Raw genomic sequence first — 18,229 nt, forward strand, 5'->3', positions numbered from 1 at the left:
GGCAATTGCGGTGGTGTGTAGGTCCGGGCAGGAAGCGGGAGGCAGAAGGCAGAGCCGGAGGCAGAAGGCGGAGCCGGAGGCGGAGGCGAGGCTGCGTGTGACGTCATACAGAGAATGCAGGCTGCGCTGTGAACCGCGGCGGCGGGCACTGGGCTCTCACTAAATTCCCTATACAGCACAGCCCTATTTCTTACTCGCATTCCTCCTCATTCCACTCGCAAAATGCGAGAAGGCGAGTGGAATTTTTGAGGGCTGCCTATAGTAAAGAACTGTCTCTGGAATGTAACATATAGACGCAAGACTGGTGTGACATAATAGGGTTTGAGTTTACTTGGAAGTTTTCAGATTTATCAGGAATAACCTGAGGAAAACAAAGGGGTTGATTTACTAAAAGCGCAAATCACTGTGCAAGGAAGTTTTCAGGTAAATCTCTGCTGATGCCCATCATCCAATTATGGGTGCTTTCTTTTTAGTTTTTTTTTTAGTTTCAGTTATAAGATTTTGCAAATAAGTAATTTTCTCCTTTACTGATGTGCGCTGATGTGGCTGCACTTATAGTCTACAATGAGGGGGCCCTGATGGACACTGATAAGGCTGCACTAATGTGTGGCATTGATAGGCTGCACTAATGGGCACTGATAGGTGACACTGATTATAGGGGGTGGGCAGCATTGATGGGCACTGATGGGGCTGCACTAATCATCAGGGCACTGATGATTAGTGCCCTGATTATATGTGTACAAGTCCCCTGTCAGGTTTGCCAGTTATCGGCTCTCCTCTCCTCGCGTTGTGACAGCGCGTAAGGAAAGGACTGCCGATAACCGACAAGTCTGTTTACATCGTGATCAGCTGTGATTTGACACAGCTGATCACTTGGTAAAGGGCCGCTGTAATTGACCCTTTAACACGATCTGCAATCAGCCATGTCCGAAGGACAAGGCAATCACAGAGCGCGCCAAATGCTCCCCCCAGGGGCCGCGCGAGGGGGCCCTCCCAGAACAACAGGGCCGTGCTGCTGCTTTACCGGTAGTGGTTGATCCACAATCATCTGCTTCAGAACTTTGAACAAAATTTTTCTGTTTTCTTTTTATTCAGTAATTTTGAAATGTATACCTATTTTTTATTGCGAAAAATTGTTACATTAACTCGGAGCTCAACAAATCCCTGGCGCCAGGCTGCATTATCGACTAGAAATTGAGTCCGGTTGCCTGGAATTTTTTCAGTCATCCGCTGTCAGGCATTGAGACGCTGCTTCGGTGATACCTCTCAGTGTACAGACAAGAGGCATTCTAATTGGTCAGCACCATCACATGGGCGGCGCTGACCAATCAGAACCGGTCACCTCTTCTTCTCCACTCTCAGCACATCCATAGGATTCACTGCTCGCCTTCTGTCAGCTCTCCATGTTGCAGTCACCCTGCACACATGATATCAGGTAATAGTGCCAGGTCCGTAGGTGAGCGGTGTGTGAGGCGGGGGAATGGGCCTGGGCTCTACACAGAAATTCATGTGTCTTCCGCTCCCTGTCTGCCTTAGACTCTCCCTCTCTATCTCCTCCACCCCCTCCACCTCTCCTCTTTTTGTTCTCTTTTTTTTTCTTTCTTTCCATTTCTCTCCCTCTCCCTCCCTCCCTTCTTTCTCCCTCTCCTTCTTCCTCTAGCTCTCTCTCCCCCTCTCTCTCTTTCCCCCTTTCACTCTCCCTCTCATTTCTTTCTTTCTTTCTTTCTTTCTTTCTTTCTTTCTTTCTTTCTTTCTTTCTTTCTTTCTTTCTTTCTTTCTTTCTTTCTTTCTTTCTTTCTTTCTTTCTTTCTTTCTTTCTTTCTTTCTTTCTTTTTCTCCATTCCCCCCCCCTCTCTCTCCCCTTCTCTCTTTCTTTCCATTACTCTCTCTCTCTCTCTCTCTCTCTCTCTCTTTTATTTCTCTTTCTTGCCTTCTTTTTTTCTTTCTTTCTTTTCTGCTTTTCTGGGTGCCGGGCAGCTGATTTAAAAAACGGGCTGCTAAATTTTTTTAGCTGGCTCCTAGATTCAAATTCAAATTTGTCATGCCCTGCATTAATTACTGTTTAAATATGGTCAAATTAAAGCCTATTTTTGGTAGAAAATATAAGAATTATTATTAATAATAATTTTCTTAGACATTCTTTCTAAATTGAACTAATTTAAAAGTGAATTATAATGTAGCACTAAGGAAAGACAAAAAATATGTAAAACTATATCAAAAGTCTAAAAAGCTATAACCTGCAGGAACTTGTGATTGAGTCTAGAGTCTATGTGTTACTGGTTGGAGGGCTAGGGGCAGTTAACACTTAGTTCTCTGTGTCCCTCTGGGGGCCTCTAAGGCTGACCATACATGGTGCAAATTTTTTCCTGCAACCTGGTAGAAAGAAATTTGCTTGATTCCCCTATCAGCACAGACAGTTTTGAGGGAAACCCTCCTGCTGAGGCATTCTCTTCTCATGGCAGGGGGATGACCGGGAGAAGACAGTGATTTATGCTAGCAGCTATACCAGCCACTAACAATAGTCGCATGTAAAATCTGGCAGGCTGGTTGTACCCAAGTTGATTGATTAAGCAGCTTGGTAAATTCAGCCTGCCCATACATGGTTTGAATCTCGGCCGGTTCCTGCTTAACCAGCCAAGATTCAAACCGTGTATGGCCTCCCTAACTTAAGTGTCCTGTAGTTTTTAAATTGTATTGGTTGCACTGTTTACCTGTACTTAACAACGCATCCGGAAGGTATTCACAGCACTTCACTTTTTCCACATTTTGTTATGTTATAGCCTTATTCCAAAATTGATTAAATTCATTATTTTCTTTAAACTTCTACAAACAATACCCTATAAAGACAATATGAAAGAAGTTTGTTTGAAATCTTTGCAAATGTATTAAAAATAAAAAATGAAAAAAAAAAATGACATTTACATAAGTATTCGCTCAGTACTTTGTTGAAGCACCTTAGGCACAAATTACAGCCTCAAGTCTTTTTGTGTATGATGCTACAAACTTGGCACACCTATTTTTGGGCAGTTTCTCTCATTCTTCTTTGCAGGACCTCTCAAGCTCCATCAGGTTGGATGGGGAGCCATTTTCAGATCTCTCCAGAGATGCTCAATTGGGTTCAAATCTGGGCTGTGTGCTTAGTGTCGTTGTTCTGTTGGAAGATGCACCTTTGTCCCAGTCTGGACCAGGTTTTCATTAAGGATGTCTCTGTACATCGCTGCATTCATCTTTCCCTCGATCCTGACTAGTCTTCCAGTTCCTGCCACTGAAAAGCATCCCCACAGCATGATGCTGCCACCACCATGCTACACTGTATTGGCCAGGTGATGAGTGGTGCCTGGTTTCCTCCAGACACGACGCTGGCCAAAGACATTCAGGCCAAACAGTTGAATCTTTGTTTCATCAGACCAGAAAATTTTGTTTCTCATGATCTGAGAGTCCTTAAGGTGCCTTTTGGCAAACTCCAGGCAGGTTGTCATGTGTCTTTTACTGAGGAGTGACTTCTGTCTGGCCACTCTACCATAAAGGCCTGATTGGTGGAGTGCTGCAGAGATGGTTGTTCTGGAAGGTTCTCCTGTTCTCCTCTCTCCAGAGAGAAATGCTGGAGCTCTGTCAGAGTGACCATCGGGTTCTTGGTCACCTCCCTTACTAAGGCCCTTCTTCCCCGATCGCTATGTTTGGCCGGGCGGCCCACTCTAGGAAATGCCCTGGAGGTTCCAAACTTCTTCCATTTGCGGATGATGGAGGCCACTATGCTCATTGCTGCAGAAATTTTTCTGTATCCTTCCCCAGATCTGTGCCTCTATACAATCTTGTCTCGGAGGTCTACAGACAATTCCCTGGACTACATGGCTTGGTTTTTTTTTTCTGACATGCACTGTTAACTGTGGGACCTTATATAGATAGGCGTGTGCCTCTCCAAATCATGTCCAATCAACTAAATTTGCCACAGGTTGACTCCAATCAAGTTGTAGAAACATCTCAAGGATGATCAGTGGAAACAAGATGCACCTGAGTTAAATTTTAAGTGTCATCTCAAAGGCTGTGAATACTTATGCACATGTGATTTTTTTATATTTAATTATATTTTAAAAAATTTGCAAAGATTTCAAACAAACTTTTTTCACATTGTCATTATGGGGTATTGTTTGTAGAATTTTGAAGCAAATAATTAATTTAATCCATTTTTGAATAAGGCTGTAACAGAAGAAAATGTGGCAAAAGTGAAGTGCTGTGAAAACTTTCCGGATGCACTGTATGCTGTACTGTACGAAGTCATGTGTTGTATATGTACCCATAGCGATCAATATGTGATTTTTGACTATGTATATATTGAAGTCACTACTACTGATGTGTAGAGCGATGTTGTGGTGCTTTTTTTTTTGTATTGTTTCTGCAATGTTCAATAAAGACTGTTTTCTCTTACGTTCATTGACAGACACAGCTCCTGATCTTCTTAACCATTGGGTTATACTGCCCCCTACAGGAGTAGGACACTAGGCAGAAAAAGAATCTGGCTACGAGTATGGGCAGTCCCAGGTGGTATACGCCCTCTCTCTGCTTAATGTACTTAGTTTTTTTTCTGCCTGGTCCGGAGTAAGGACCTAGTTTCTTTCTGGGAACTCTGGTCCTGGCAAAATTTTTCCTTTTAGATAGAATTTTTTTCTCCTGGTTTGTCTGTACAATCAACTGCTGGACTGGGCAACTGGCTGGATGGATAATCTAGATCCAGTGGTCAACCCAGTCTTGCAAGCGAGCGCGCGCAGATCTCAGCTCTGCGCTAGGTCGGCCACGACATTGCCCCACTGGACAGGGGCTGGCCTGCGAGTTAAACGCCTTGCGAGGTCACATACGACCAGGTCTCGGCCCGAGTCGCAGCATTCCTCCTGGATGACAGCCCCCATTTCGATTCCCTCCTCTCCCCCTGGAGGGTTTTGGGGTGGACGTGGGCCCCTCCTTGGGACGGTCGGAGCCCCGGGTTCCCCTCCTTCATGTCAGACACCCCTCTTTCACCTGTCTCCCTTTCTACCCCTCCTCCACTTATGCTGGGGCTGTGTGGGTGGTCTGCTCCACCTCCTAGGCGCTGTTCTGGCGATGGGGGCTGAGGGGTGCACCGCCGGTGACTGGATGATCGGCTATGCGGGGGGGTTGTACCTAGTGGGGGCTCCTGCCAGGGCCCCCTGTCCTGCCTGGGCCAGTTCTTGAGGCCTAGGGATCCCTTCTTGGTCCCTGGGAGCCTCGTGGTGACGCGTGGGGCCGCCATTTTGCTGTAGCCTGTGTGTTTCTATGCACGGCGGCCATGTTTGTTTAGTCCAGTGGCCATTTTGTGGTGGTTTGCCATTGAAAATAGCGGCGGGCATGACAGTTGAGCCCCATGGGCGGCGATTTTGGCGGCAGGAGCCCCTCCTCATACCCTGGTGCTGACTCCTGAATTTTTTCACTTCCTGATCACCACACATGGAGTGCAGATTATCTTGCTAGCTGCAGGTGCCTGTTTCTGCTGGGTGATGAGTCTGGTAGAGTTCTCTCCCTCCCTGCTGAGGATTGCTTGGTACTTTGTGCTGGCTGACGACCGGGCCGTGCTGCCAGCGTGGTGGGGGTTGTCCCTTTGCAGTTTTACACTTTTTGTGGGGTCCCCCTGGTGACTCATCTCCCCACCTGATCCCCTCTCTTGATGCACTGACAGCACGTCCTGGAGTCCTTTCTGTCCTGGGTGAAGGTGGTTCTCGGGCGACGGGCTAGCAAAAAGCGCCCCCCTGCCTCATCTGTCTCATCAGATCCTGAATCTGATTCGGTCGCTGCGGACGGGGGTCACCCTGCTAGGTCTGTGACCACGCACCCGGAATCCTCAGATAGTGAGGATGATTCCTCCATATCTGCAACCGTACACGAAAAGGCAGTGGTGGAAGCACTAATTGTATCTGTGGGTGAGACCTTGAAGATGGAGGACACAGCTGCAGCTGCGACCGAGGCGCAGGTTCCCTTTGGCACTCACAAGCCATCCAGAGTGGCAAAGGTGTTTCCTTTCTCTACCTATTTTGACAGAATTATCGGTAATGAGTGGGGATGACCAAAGCATCCCCTTGGAGTCCCTAAGCGATCTTATAGGCGTTTCTCCTATGAGGAGTCCCTTATTAAGAAGTGGACTGTTCCACCGGTGGTGGACCCTCAGGTTTCCAGATTTAACAAGGCAACCATCATTCCGGTTGAAGAGTCCCTGGCCTTTAAGGACCCGGCTGACTGAAAGGCTTAGGCCGTTACCTGCAATTTGTACACTCTGGCTGGTTCGGCACTGAGGCCGGTATTCACCATTGCCCTGGTGTCGCAAACTCTGACCAAGTGGGCTAAGCTTTTACGCCGTGACTTGGAGGGAGAATAGCTTGCCTTTGCTGCCTTTGCTGAGCTGGCGTACCAGCTGGTCCAGGGGATGCAGTTTATCTGTGATGCCTCTTTGGATGCGGCTCCCCTAGTGGCTTGGCTCTCTGTTTCGGCAGTGGTCCTTTGGCGTGACTTTTGGCTTAAATGCTGGTCTGCGGACCAGACTACTAAAAAAGCCTTGACTGATCTCCCCTTTCAAGGGGATCACCTGTTTGGTGCTACCCTGGATGACATCATTAAAGGTCTCACAGGGGGAAAGAGTACTTTTCTTCCACAGGCTACAAAGGGCAAGGAACTTCGTCGTAGACGTGGGCTCTCCTTTTCGGCTCATAAGAAGTTTTCTCTATCGTTCATCGACAGAAGCAGCTCCTTATGACTCATAGGGTTATTCTCCTCCTAGGAATAGGCACTAGGCACTAGGCAGGAAAAAACTTATGAGGGCTGTCCCTGCAGGCATAACCCCTCAGACTCTGCTATCATCAAACAGTTTAGTTGCAAGCAGTTCTGCCTAGTGTTAGGAATAGGACCTAGCTCTCTGCTGCGACTTCGGTCTTAGCTGTAACAAGGAAAGTTTGTGTTTTTTTATTTTTTAACTAGTTAGTTCCTGAGGACCAAGATCCAGAGAAACAACAAGCAACAGCTGGCTGTGGTTTCGCACTGGATAATCTTCATCCTTAAAGTCTCCCAGCCTGGCCAGTGAGAGTGAGCAGGTTATAGTCCAGAACTAGGTCTCAGCATGACAGTGCCCCGATGGATGGGGACGAGCCTGCGAGTGGGCAGTCTCGCTGGGACACATCGACCTGGAATGCCCTGAGTCGCAGCTTCCCCTTGGCTGACAGCACCCCCATCCTGGGTGGGAGGTGATCTGTTTTGGAGTGGCCCCCACCTGGTACCGTGGTATAGTGAGTAAAATTGTCCTCCCAAACACCCTTGGTGGTCGCGGGGCGGGCCTCGGACCTTAGGGGCTCTTTCGGTTCCCTGGCACCCTGAAGGACTAATCTGGTGTACCCCTTGGCATTCCTCTACCCCTGCCTATTGTTTTGGGACCCCTTTGGGGGGTCCTGGAGGCCACATGACGCGCTGTGGGGGGCCTCCGATTTGCTATGGTTCATGGTCTCTGTGTTCCCATTAGTTTGCATGAGCAGCCATTTTCTATACTTCCCCATTGAGAATGTATGAGCGGCCATTTTCTTGAGGTCCGTGGGATGGAAAGGCATGCGGCATGGCTTGTAATTATAGAGGCAGAGCTTCTTCCTCTTCCTGTGCAGACAGTGTTAGTTTCATTTTTACACTGATCAGGCTGGATGCTTCTCTGTGGTCTGGTAATGTTCCTGGGTTTCCCTGTGGGTTTTTTCCTCTTCTGCTCTGCTATTATTACATAATAATCAGAAAAAAAAGGCATGAAAAATCCACCCCAAGTCACGCTCGGGGATACCGCTAAGGGAGTTAAAGACATCATATACCTTCAAATGTTTTTGTTGTTTTAACTAGGTATTAGTGTAGTTATATTTCCTGTGTGATTTGTTTGTCTTACTTTGTAATATTGTGGCTTTAGTTTGTAGTGTCATGGCAGATCGAATCCCCTATGTTCATGTTCTAATTCCGCTTACTTGTTCCCATTCGTCAAAGGGATAGGCAACATCTTGTTTTGGGTTACACAAAGTCCAATCCATGCCTCACCAATTCCTGTGTTGTATCACAAATGTAAATGTTGGAGTGCTAAAGTTATGAGCTCTCTTAATTGCTCAATTGCCTGTTTTGTCTGTTTTTGATCTAATTACAGTTTAGCTCTCATCTGTAGAACACATGACAGAGAGACCCAGAGATTGGGGGGGAATATGTTGTTTTTTCACAAAAAGTGTCAGTTCCCCTCCCTACGAAGGATGTGCATCAGCATATGCACTGCAATGCCTAAGGCCCCTTTCACACATATCCGATCCCGTCTGTTCCATTTTCTGATCAGCGGGGGATCGATCCGCCGATCCCCCGCTGAGCAGGCAGATGACAGCTCCGTCTCCGCTCTGTGTGTGGAGACGGAGGTGTCAGATCCACGCTCTCCTCTATGGGGGAATCGGATGAGAACGGTCCGCCTGTCTGTTATCATCTGATCCGATCCGCCAGACGGATGGAAAATAGGGTTTCCATCCGTCCGGATTTGACGGACAAGTTTGGATCGGATGTCAGTGGACATGTCTCCGCTGACATCCGCTGCCCCATAGGGATGCATGGGGCATCCGTTCAGATCCGCCTGAAAAACTGACAGGCAGATCTTAACGGTCCGCATGTGTAAAATGGGCTTAATAGTTCATGTTTAAAACAGACAGAGATTTCTGACAGGAAAGTGAAGATTTACTCTACTATAGGCTGTACGTACAGAACAACAAATGACACCATGAAACTGCATGATCAGTGCACATCATATGCAGGCGAACAACACAAGGTGCTGGTAGGTATGTTTATAACACCCTCAAAATGGAAGTAAATCTCTCTCTCTTTTGGATTTTCTCGAAATCCTTATGGATAATTTGTTAGGGGTCAAATACTCCATAAAGCTACAGTATATCTCTCGGGGACTTCAGAGTTGAAATCTTCCTGCAGTTGATCCAGGTTATTTTATTACCCAACTTATGTTTTTTAAGTTTTTCTTGACATACTGTAAATTATATAAAAAAAAAATCCATAGCAACAGGTCATCCAATCAGCCAATCTATTTGCGGTACATACTAGCACATTATGGCATTAACTTGCAGGGGGGACGTTTTTTGTTTTTGAATTGCACTGGATTTACTGTCCCTTTAAGACCCTTAGCTGTTGCAGGAGTCGGGTACACTTTTCCTTTGTGCCACACCAACCAGCTGCAGACCTAAAACATATAGCATACAGAAAGAATTGTAGTGCCGTGGTGCCATTGTTTTGATGATCTCAATAAAAATTATGGTAATCTATATTTTAAATTCTAAATTGTGGGTGAGATGATCTTATAGTTGTCACTTGTTTTTTTTTTTTTTTCAGGAATCCCACCTGATTCAGTAAATTCTCTTGGCCAAACACCATTGTTTATTGCTGCATTACTTGGGCTCCAAAAGATAGTCGATTTACTCTTGGAATATGGATCCAATCCAAACCAGTAAGTGTTACACCAAACGTGTTTCAAAAAGTCTTAAATGTACAGTTTATTATAATACACTGTTAAAAAATGTCTTTTGTTACATTGCAATATGAACTAGATAATCTGGTGTGGTATTCTGCTTAATATTTGTAATATTAGTAAAAACTTCTGTTGTGTTCTTGGGCTTTTAGCTCCCGTTAACAGTGGAGCGGTTGGTCATGAGATTTGTGTCATGGTCTTACCTTCTTGCTGTTCTCCTTCGTTTGACATGTGCTGGCGGCCATCTTGGTTTCTGGGTTTCTTGTAGCCTCCCACCCTGCGGCTCCTCCTTCCCCCTGGGAGGAGCTGGATGCCTAGCTCATATATATAGGTCTGTGGCTTCAGTTCCCTGCTTGGTCCTCCTGTGTTCACATGCTACTAAGACTGCTGCTACTTCTGGTTCCTGTTCCTGGCTTCGTCTGACTACCCTGTTGGTTCCTGATCCTGGCTTCGTCTGACTACCCTGTTGGTTCCTGATCCTGGCTTCGTCTGACTACCCTGCTGGTTCCTGACCCCTGGCTTCGCAAAGACTCTGCATCGGTTTCGCCATCCGTTTGGACTTTTGCTTTATAGCTTGTTTTTCAATAAAGCTGTCTTATTTTCACTTATCTGTTGTTGTACGTCTGGTTCATGGTTCCGTGACATTAGGACCAAGCCATGAATTCTGACGGTACAGGGCCATCCTCGCTACCCACGCTGGTTGCCAGACTTGATCAGCAGGATCACCTGTTGGGTCGGTTCGCCGTGGCGTTGCAAACCCTGCTTGAACGCACGGTACCAAGGGGCCACGAATTCTGACGGTACAGGGCCATCCTCACTACCCACGCTGGTTGCCAGACTTGATCAGCAGGATCACCTGTTGGGTCAGTTCGCCGTGGCGTTGCAAACCCTGCTTGAACGCATGGTTCATTTCGCTCCCGTTGCCGATGGGTCGGTTGTCGCTCCTGGGTCCGCTCCTACTGCCGCTCCGGTTGTTGCGCCAGAGTCTACCCCGACACCTGTTGTTGCGCCCGCGGTGTTTCGGGGTATGTCCGGTTCTGCCCCCCTTCCACAGCGCTTTGGGGGAGAGCCAACTCAGTGCCGAGGTTTCCTTAACCAGGTGGGCATTTATTTCGAGTTGCTGCCACATGCCTTTCCTACTGAGAGATCAAAGGTGGGCTTCTTAATCTCGCTGCTCTCGGACAAGGCCTTGGCCTGGGCCAGCCCTTTATGGGAGAACAACAATCCGGTGGTTGCCAAATTTTCCGGTTTTGTTGCTTCTCTTCGGAAGGTATTCGATGTGCCGGCTCGTGCTGCCTCTGCTGCGAAGCTCCTTATGTCCATCAGACAGGGTTCACGATCCGTAGCTGAATACGCCATTGAGTTTCGTACCCTGGCAGCAGAGGTGGGCTGGAATAATGAGGCTCTGGTCGCTGCTTTCTCTCATGGTCTCTCGGATGCCTTGAAGGATGAGGTTGCAGCTAAGGACCTACCAGTGGAGCTCGAGTCTCTTATTTCTTTCCTGATTTTGATTGACACCAGACTCAGGGAGAGACCTTCCTTTAAGGAGAGTCTGCGGAGGCCTCCTAACAGATTGGCGCCTACCTTTGTTGTCCCACCCGTGCCTCCCTCTCCTCCCACGCCTCCTGGGGATGACTTGTCTGGGGGTGAACCCATGCAGCTGGGGTTTGCTCGCCTGTCCGAGGGGGAGAGGGTACTCCGGAGACGCGAGGGCCGATGCATGTACTGTGGTCTCGGTGGGCATTTTCGGTTGGCATGTCCGAACCGTCCAGGGAAACGCTCGCACCTGAGATCCTGTCGGGGGCAGATCTTGGGTGGAGTCTCCTCGTCCCCAGTTTCCCGTGTTGACAAACCACTGTTCACTGTTGTCCTTTCCTGGGTCGGGGGCTCGGTGACGACCCAGGCGTTGGTGGACTCTGGTGCTGGTGGTTTGTTCATTGATAGTGTGTTCGCTGCCGCCAATTCCATTCCTCTGCAGGCTCGAGGTTCTCCTCTGGCTCTTGAGGCGATAGACGGCAGACCCCTTCTGCCGCCACACGTGACTCATGAGACCCTTCCAGTGGGGTTAGCCATTGGTGCCGTCCACAGAGAGTCGGTCTGCTTCCAGGTTATTTCGTCTCCACACTACTCGGTGGTCTTGGGGTACCCCTGGCTCCAGAAGCATAATCCGATTTTCGATTGGAGATCGGCCGAGATCCTCTCGTGGTCACCGCAGTGTGGGACTAGTTGCATCCATGGGCCTGTCAAGTTGCTGTGTACTTCCTCGGACTCTCTGTTGCCCCCTGAATATGAGGAGTACCGGGATGTATTCGATAAGGTGCGCGCGGTTGCCCTACCTCCGCACCGCCCATACGATTGTGCCATCGAGTTACAATCTGGTGCCGTTCCTCCTCGTGGCAAAGTCTATCCACTGTCGGTAGCGGAGAATGAGGCCATGGAGGAGTACGTGAGGGAGGCGCTTTCACGTGGACACATTCGCAAATCCTCGTCCCCGGCAGGGGCTGGATTTTTCTTTGTGAAAAAGAAGGGCGGTGAGTTGAGGCCTTGCATCGATTACAGGGGTCTCAATCGCATCACGATCAAGAACGCTTACCCGATACCCTTGATTTCCGAGCTGTTCGATCGCCTTAAAGGGGCCACGGTCTTTACCAAACTCGACCTGAGGGCGGCTTATAACCTCGTAAGGATCAAGGCGGGCGATGAGTGGAAGACCGCGTTTAACACCAGGACCGGTCATTATGAATCCTTGGTTATGCCCTTTGGGCTGTGCAATGCGCCCGCAGTCTTTCAGGAATTCATCAACGATGTTTTCCGTGACCTGTTGCAGCAGTGTGTGGTGGTCTACCTGGATGACATCTTGGTATATTCTGAGTCCATGGAGACCCACATTCTGGATGTCAAACGAGTGTTGCAACGGTTACGAGAGAACAAGCTGTTCGGTAAGCTTGAGAAATGCGAATTTCACCGATCCCAGGTAACCTTCTTAGGTTACATCATTTCCGCTGAGGGGTTCTCCATGGATCCTGAGAAGGTTTCGGCTGTCTTACAGTGGCCCCAGCCCAGTGGTCTTCGCTCCCTGCAGCGCTTTTTGGGCTTCGCCAATTATTATCGGAAGTTCATCAGGGACTTTTCCATGCTAGCCAAGCCTCTCACGGATCTGACCAGGAAGGACAGTAATTCCCAGGTCTGGCTGCCCGAGGCCATCCGAGCTTTTGAGGCTCTAAAGTCCGCCTTTGTGTCGGCTCCGATTCTGTCGCATCCCAACCCTGGGTTGCCCTTTGTCCTCGAGGTGGACGCGTCTGAGACGGGAGTAGGCGCCCTTCTGTCTCAGCGTAGAACACCAGAGGGTCCTCTGCTTCCTTGTGGGTTTTACTCCCGGAAACTGTCTTCCGCGGAGTGCAACTACCAGATTGGTGACAGGGAGTTATTGGCCATCGTGCAGGCTCTTAAAGAATGGAGGCACTTGCTCGAGGGTTCGGTGGTTCCGGTCCTCATCCTGACGGACCACAAGAATCTGACCTACCTCTCTGAGGCCAAGAGATTGACACCACGTCAGGCCAGATGGGCTCTGTTCTTGTCACGTTTTAATTACGTGGTCTCCTACCTACCCGGTTCCAAGAACATCAGGGCTGATGCCTTATCACGGCAGTACTCCGACCTGTCCAGGGAGGAGTCGATTCCGACTTCGGTCATACCTCCGAATCAGATCCTGGCTGCCATTCGCACCAGCCTGACCTCTCCCCTGGGTGAGCAGATTTTGGCGGCTCAATCTGGTGCTCCCTCTGGGAGACCCAACGGCAGATGTTTTGTGCCTGAGGAGTTGCGCACTCGGTTGTTGCGAACCTACCATAACTCCAAGACCGCGGGGCATCCTGGAAAGAATCAGCTGTCCTGGGCTGTTTCACGTCTGTTCTGGTGGCCTTCCCTACGTTCCGACATCGCCGCATATGTAGCGGCATGCTCCGTTTGTGCCCAGAGTAAGTCCCCTCGGCACCTTCCGTTGGGCCTTCTGCAACCCTTAGCCACCGGGGAGCGCCCATGGTCACACCTGGGGATGGATTTCATTGTGGACCTCCCTGCATCCCGAGGCCATACGGTCATTCTCATGATTGTGGATCGGTTTTCCAAAATGTGTCACTGTGTTCCTCTCAAGAAGTTACCCTCTGCACAGGAGTTGGCCACGATTTTTGCCAGGGAGGTCTTCCGGTTGCACGGTTTTCCCAAGGAGATTGTGTCGGATCGGGGGAGTCAGTTTGTGTCCAGGTTCTGGCGCGCCTTTTGCTCCCAGTTGGGGATTCATCTCTCCTTCTCCTCGGCCTACCACCCTCAGTCCAATGGGGCCGCAGAACGATCCAATCAGGCCTTGGAGCAATTCCTTCGTTGCTATGTCTCCGATCACCAAGACAATTGGGTTGACCTCCTGCCTTGGGCTGAGTTTGCCAGGAACACGGCGGTGAACTCTTCCTCTGGGACGTCTCCCTTCATGGCCAACTATGGGTTCCAACCTGCCGTGTTACCGGAGGTATTCTCTCCCCAGGATATTCCGGCTGTGGAGGATCACCTTTCCGTCCTACGTGCTTCTTGGGTACAGATCCAGAAGTCCCTTGAGGTCTCTGCGCAGCGCCAGAGACTCCAGGCTGATCGCAGACGAGCGCCTGCTCCTTCCTACCAGGCTGGAGACCGTGTATGGTTGTCCACCCGCAACCTCAACCTTCGAGTGCCCACTCCCAAGCTGGCGCCTCGCTTTGTTGGTCCCTTCTGAGTGCTTCGCAGGGTAAACCCGGTAGCCTATGCCCTTGCGCTTCCTCCTGGCATGCGGATCTCCAACGTGTTTCATGTCTCCCTGTTGAAGCCTCTGGTGTGTAATCGTTTCACTTCCTCGGTTCCTCGGCCTCGTCCGGTCCGAGTGGGCAATCGTGAGGAGTATGAGCAATATCCTGGACTCACGCCTGGTCCGCGGTCGGGTGCAGTTTTTGGTTCATTGGCGTGGTTATGGTCCAGAGGAGCGTTCCTGGGTTCCCTCCGCAGATGTCCATGCTCCTGCCTTGCTCCGAGCCTTCCACGCACGCTTCCCTCTGAAACCGTTCTTTACTCCGCGGAGGAGGGGCCCTTGAGGGGGAGGTACTGTCATGGTCTTACCTTCTTGCTGTTCTCCTTCGTTTGACATGTGCTGGCGGCCATCTTGGTTTCTGGGTTTCTTGTAGCCTCCCACCCTGCGGCTCCTCCTTCCCCCTGGGAGGAGCTGGATGCCTAGCTCATATATATAGGTCTGTGGCTTCAGTTCCCTGCTTGGTCCTCCTGTGTTCACATGCTACTAAGACTGCTGCTACTTCTGGTTCCTGTTCCTGGCTTCGTCTGACTACCCTGTTGGTTCCTGATCCTGGCTTCGTCTGACTACCCTGTTGGTTCCTGATCCTGGCTTCGTCTGACTACCCTGCTGGTTCCTGACCCCTGGCTTCGCAAAGACTCTGCATCGGTTTCGCCATCCGTTTGGACTTTTGCTTTATAGCTTGTTTTTCAATAAAGCTGTCTTATTTTCACTTATCTGTTGTTGTACGTCTGGTTCATGGTTCCGTGACAATCTGTCAAATGTGAAGGAGGGCCAAAGAAGGAATGAAAAGGTAGTAAAGATCAGCGCAAAACCCCTAAAGAAGCTGCTAGCAAAATGAAGTACACAAAACCTCAAAATATGATCACAGTATAAAATTGCAGCGCTTATCAATATGTTAGCCAAGTGTTAGGTCAGGTGATCAAAAAAGTTCAAAGTCCATATAAGACCATAATATATATGTCTACCAAAACTCTAAAAAATATATATAAAAATATGTTCACCAAAAATTCATCAAAGCATATGGAATCCTATGGATGTATATCCAAACGAGTACCTGATGGTACTGGGCTCCTTAGGTGAATAAGAGTTTCTCCAAAAGGATATTATCCGTAGATCAATATGCAGGAAGAAATGAGAAAACAGATCATTGTGCAGTACCTACACACTGAGATGTTGTACATACATGGGAAGGGTATCACCAGTGGTGGAAATGACAAAACCTCAAACGTGCATGGTTCCTTCACCCCTCATGCAATGCAAACTCACCAGAACATATAGGTTTCAATCACCAACAATGAGAGGAACTCAGCATGACATCAGTACACACCCAAAGATAAGGACCTGTATCTTCTCATGACTCCAGTAAAGTCTGCTGCATTCTCCAAATGTGTCCTGCTCCATACAAATCCCAAGCTGTTTTGACAGGCCAAGCTCCAAAGCTTCCAGGTAGTGTCAGTGTTTGTCAATTAGACCCCTAGTATGGTATTTGTCCTGGGGGGGCGTCCCTGTATAGGACCCCTTTGCTGGTTACAATACCTCATGGGTCCCTGTGGGTCCGAGGAATCACGCGCCCACCGAAAGGGGCTGTGTATAGTGGTGTATATACACACATACATATATTTATATACACACCTAGACATATATAGGTGTGATAGTAGCAGAAATATATGCTTGCGCTAATGAAATCATTTACAGTAATATATTTCTGCTACTATCATATTCAAGTTATTGCCATTAAAATGTTATGGGGACCTGGGTACTGCCCTGGGGACATGCATCAATGCAAAAAAATTTTTTTAAAACAATCGTTTTTACAGGAGCAGTGATTTTAATAATGTTTAAAGTGAAACAATAAAAATGAAAAATTCATTTAAATATCATGGCTGGGGGGTCCCCTTAATGTGCCTGTAAAGTGGGGCATTTGTACGATGTATGTAGCCCATTGCAGCAATACTGACATTTCTAAAGGAATAAATGTAATTTAAACTTGCTCGCGGCTGTGATGTATTGTTGACTCCCGGCAATACAGATAAAAAAACTTGAAAAAAACAGCATGGGGTCCCCCCCAGTCCATACCAGACACTTTGGGTCTGGTACAGTGATGCTGCCATTTTCTGGTAACTGCATGCTTGGGATCCGGGGGCCATGTTTTTGGTGGTTTCCCATACTGTACATGCGGTGACCATTTTCTTGAAGCTGAATAGAGCATTGCTCGGTGGAGGGCCTCTGCTGACAGCTCAGCCGAAACCCTTCCTCTCTGATCGGCTTGCAGCAGGCAGTTTGACGCTTCTGTGGATTGGTGGTGAGTTCCTGGGGCAGTATATACCCCTTTGTTCTGCTATAGCAGCGCTGCTTGGTGTGCTGGGACCTGTGGTGCCATTGGTGGGGTTTTTTTACAACTTTTTTGTACAGCTATTGCTGGCGGTCCCCAGGTTGCTATGGAATCCCTTAAAGCAGAGTTCCAGGTCTCAAATACCTTTTTTAACTAAAAATACCCCTATAATACTAATCCATCACCCTTTACAGAACCGCTATTCTCATACTTACAAGGTGTACAGTATTGGATTTTGGTCAAAATCTTACTTTTAAAAATGCTGTCTGAGCGTGGCCATCTTGGATGTGGGCATCCGAAGCCGCAGTGTAATCTGCTGTGTCCTTCCTGATTCCAGGGAGTGTTCTGGGAGTTCTTTCTGATTCCAGCCTCCTAGGAGTGATGACACACAGCTCCCAGGATGCAATGCAAAGGCGGAAGTGATGTCGGTGGCTGTGGCCACAGAGGGGGGAGAAGGAGGAAGTACAATCAAAAATGCCCTGAAAATAAGGTAAGGAACCCCTGAAAAAAATTGAAAATGCCCAATTGTTGATCAGCATAGCGAGCACTACAGGAATCACTAAAGTTGCAAAATAGGCCGGAACTCCGCTTTAAGAAAGTGTCAGCACCTGACCCACTCTCAGAATCTTCGGGACCGTCTGGGTCTCAGACTGTCCTGGTGGCCATGACGGTGGCCCGGCAGTCCTTGGTGTCCAAAGTGGATATGGCTTTTCAAAAAATACCTAGCAAAAAGTGCCTCCCGCCTTCACCTGCATCCTCAGATTCTGAGGCTGATTTGGCCGACGCGAGTCACCCCACGGGGTCTTCATCCAAGTGCTCTGACAGTGAGGAGGATTGCTCTTCCACTACATCTGCGCGAGAAAAAGCGCTGGTGGAGGCACTGATTGTATCGGTGCAGGAAACTTTAAAAAAATGGAGGACACAGCTAATGCTGCATCGGCCCTGCTGGTGAAATTTGGTACCCACAGACTATCCAAGGTGACTATGGTGTTCCCCTTTCCTGCCTATTTTGACGAGATTGTTGCTAGTCAGTGGGGTTCCCTGAAACACATGATTGGGATACCTAAGCGTTTCGCTAGGAGGTATCCATTTGAGGAGTCCCTCTTAAAGAAACTGACATTTCCGCCGGTGGTGCATTCTCCGGAAGGCTGAATCTCTGGTCCAATACATTTTCACTGTGGCAGGTTCAAATTTGAGGCTGCTGTTTGCCATAACCTTGGACTCTCAGACCTTAATGGAACGGGCAAAGCTTTAGCACCAGGATTTGGAAGGGGGTTAGCATCCCCATGAGGTGGGCGGACCAGTTGATACAGGGGTTACAGTATAACTGTGATGCCTCCCTGGACGCGGGCCCTTTAGCCTGCAGGGTGTCTGTGATAACGGTGACTCTGTGTCGCATGATCTGGTTGAAATGCTGATCTGTGGACCAGGCCTCCAAAAAGGTGCTGACGGATCTCCCCTTCATGGGGTGACCGCTTGTTCGGAGCTTTCATGGAAGAGATCATTAAAGTTCTCACGGGAGGCAAGAGCTCCCTGTGTC

At 48.7% G+C, this 18,229-nt stretch overlaps 1 protein-coding gene across 1 annotated transcript in view; it reads left to right on the forward strand.

The window, feature by feature from the left end:
* TEX14 (testis expressed 14, intercellular bridge forming factor) overlaps positions 1-18,229 on the forward strand; it is a gene marked incomplete at both ends in the record, with an annotated part of 675,561 nt that overhangs the window by 102,176 nt on the left and 555,156 nt on the right. The window contains one exon of the mRNA XM_082248092.1: positions 9,391-9,505. Within this exon, the coding sequence (XP_082104218.1) occupies positions 9,391-9,505 (115 nt within the window). The remainder of the gene's footprint in view (positions 1-9,390; positions 9,506-18,229) is intronic.

The sequence above is a fragment of the Pelophylax lessonae genome, assembly GCF_965119305.1.
Source record: "Pelophylax lessonae genome assembly, chromosome: 2".
NCBI lineage: Eukaryota > Metazoa > Chordata > Amphibia > Anura > Ranidae > Pelophylax > Pelophylax lessonae.